Consider the following 2,249-nt stretch of genomic DNA (forward strand, 5'->3'; position numbering starts at 1 on the left):
CCCCCGCAGGCTCGCGAGCGAGCGGAGTGAGCCGGGCCGCTCGGCCGCCGGCGCTCACCTGCAGGGACAGGATGCTGATGTCGGTGTTGAGCGTGGTCAGCGGCGTCCGGGACCCCGGGTTCTGCCCGGGCCTCGGGTGGTGAAGGCTGACGATGGCGGGGTGCGAGTCCAGCGCGATCTGCAGGTCCAGGATGTAGTCGATGACGTGCTGCAGGATTTCCATCTTGCTCACCTTCTTGTTCTGCGGGATGCTGGGCACCAGCTCCTTGAGCTTGGAGTAGCAGTCGTTCATGTTGTACAGCAGGCTCAGCGGGTCGTCCACCGGGGTCTTGCTCCGGGAGATGCCCAGGCTGTGGTCCGAGAAGCTGCTTTTCCTAACGGATCGCACGGGGCTGAAGGCTTTCATGCTGGCCGCGCTGGGAGGGGAAAAAGACCGGGAGGGGGAGAGAGCTGCCCGGAGCTCAGGCCACCACCGCCGCCGCCGCCGCCGCCTACCGAGCAACCGCGCTCAGCACCGGCCTCGGCTCAGAATGAAGCGCGGGCCCGGCCGGGCAGCTTTTATCCTCACTCGCCCGGGCCTCAAGATTTGGCTTTCCTGCATCCCCATTGGCGGAAGGCACCACGTCTGTCAAACCAAGCGCGTGCTCTCATTGGGCAACGCGAACGCGGGGCGTGCGCTCGATCCTTCCGTGTTGGCAGCCAATCCGCGCGCAGTGGGCGGGGCGGGCGCGAGCCCAGCTGGAGCGGTAAATAGAGTACAGTAACCGGGCGCTGGGGAGATGGGGGGCCGGCCCCCGGGGGGGGAGGGGGAGGGCGCCCTCAATTCACACGCCGGGCCGGACCCTTTCCCCGGGGGAGCGTGCCCGGGGAAAGCCGTCTGCACCAGACTGAAGCCCGGGAGCCTCGGGCTTTCCCTGTACCGCCCTGCAGAGATAGCTTTCCAGCCGGGGAAGTGCAACCTGGCGGCCCCGGGGCGGTCTCGGGCGAGGGAAGCTGTTAGGGAGCACTCACCCGGGCACGTTCCCCGGCGGTTTGGTGTGGGATTTTGCCACCCGGAGCTACGCGGGAGGCATTATTGGAAACCCGATGAAAGAACTTTCTGGAAACTACCCAGCCTCGCGCGGACGGACCCAGGACAGCCTGGGGGTGGGGCGGGGTGCGGGGCACCGCACTTTCAGGGATCCTTTTCAAGTGCCGGCGGGACGGAGACAAGGATCCCACGGATCGGAAGTCATTAGGGGGATTTGCATATTGAAACTTCATTTGCATACACTGCCCTTGAAAGACTGCGGGTCGGGCCCTGGGGGGGGGGGGCGATTAATTATGCACAAGTCGTGATTTCGGTGTCACATTCCAGCGCCACCGCGCTGCGCGGGCTCGGTGTCGGTGTCGGTAGGTGGCCCCAGCCTCCGACTGACTTCTCCACGCTGCTGGCCCGGAACGGTGTCCCGACCCGAGATTGGAAATCTCAGCCCCACACTGGGAAGCGGCTGCCGGGCTGCGAACTCAGTTCGTGGTGCGTCCCCGGACTCCAGTCTTTAAGCCCCGTGGTTGTGTGTTGGAGGGGGGAGAAATCACCAGAAGGATCTCTTTTAAATGCAGAAAACAGTACACGAGAAAAATCCCACCGAAACTGTGTTAGTGTCTTCAGGAATTTTGGTCTCGATCCGTGTCCTTTGCATCTGAGAAAGAGGAAGGAGGCAGCGCTGGGGGCCCTGAGCCCAGCACAGCGCTGGCGAAACTATTTTCCTTTCAATTAATGATTAATTCCTCAGCTGGTGGCCCCGCGCTCGGTGACCTCACGTGACAGCCACGGGCCCCAGGGCTTCTCTCCGGAGAGGCCGGGTTGGTGGCGCGCAGACGGAGGGATCGCCCCACGACCCAGCCCCTTGGGTCAGGCGGCCGCGGCGGGGAGCCGCCCGGCCCGGGGGTGCGGCGGGCCTCCCCGGGCGGCGCGCGCTCCTCCCCGAGCCCCCCACCCCGAGCCGTTGGATGTGCTCGGTGCGTGCGTTTGTCACAGACGTGCCTAGGCGCGACAGACTTTGTTTTGACACTATTTTGGTTCGTGATGTGAGACTTTGACTATTTTACAATAATAGCCGATGTAAACAGCCGTCTCGGGGATTCTCGAATTATTCCTCGGGATTCTTGGACATCGCAGCTCGGCGGTGCTGGCGCCTTCCCCGCCTCTCCCAGGACACCGTCACCCCGCGCCGGCCTCCATCCCGGCCTCCCCGGGCGGCCGCCCC

At 64.6% G+C, this 2,249-nt stretch overlaps 1 protein-coding gene across 1 annotated transcript in view; it reads right to left on the bottom strand.

Annotated features, from left to right (window-relative positions):
• Id2 (inhibitor of DNA binding 2, dominant negative helix-loop-helix protein) overlaps positions 1 to 549 on the bottom strand; it is a 4,306-nt gene extending 3,757 nt beyond the window's left edge. The window contains exon 1 of the mRNA XM_013013567.1: positions 59 to 549. Within this exon, the coding sequence (XP_012869021.1) occupies positions 59 to 406 (348 nt within the window). The 5' untranslated portion in view covers positions 407 to 549. The remainder of the gene's footprint in view (positions 1 to 58) is intronic.
• Between the last annotated feature and the right edge of the window lie 1,700 nt (positions 550 to 2,249).

This window comes from Dipodomys ordii, unplaced genomic scaffold (genome assembly GCF_000151885.1).
Source record: "Dipodomys ordii isolate 6190 unplaced genomic scaffold, Dord_2.0 Scaffold20, whole genome shotgun sequence".
Taxonomy (NCBI): domain Eukaryota; kingdom Metazoa; phylum Chordata; class Mammalia; order Rodentia; family Heteromyidae; genus Dipodomys; species Dipodomys ordii.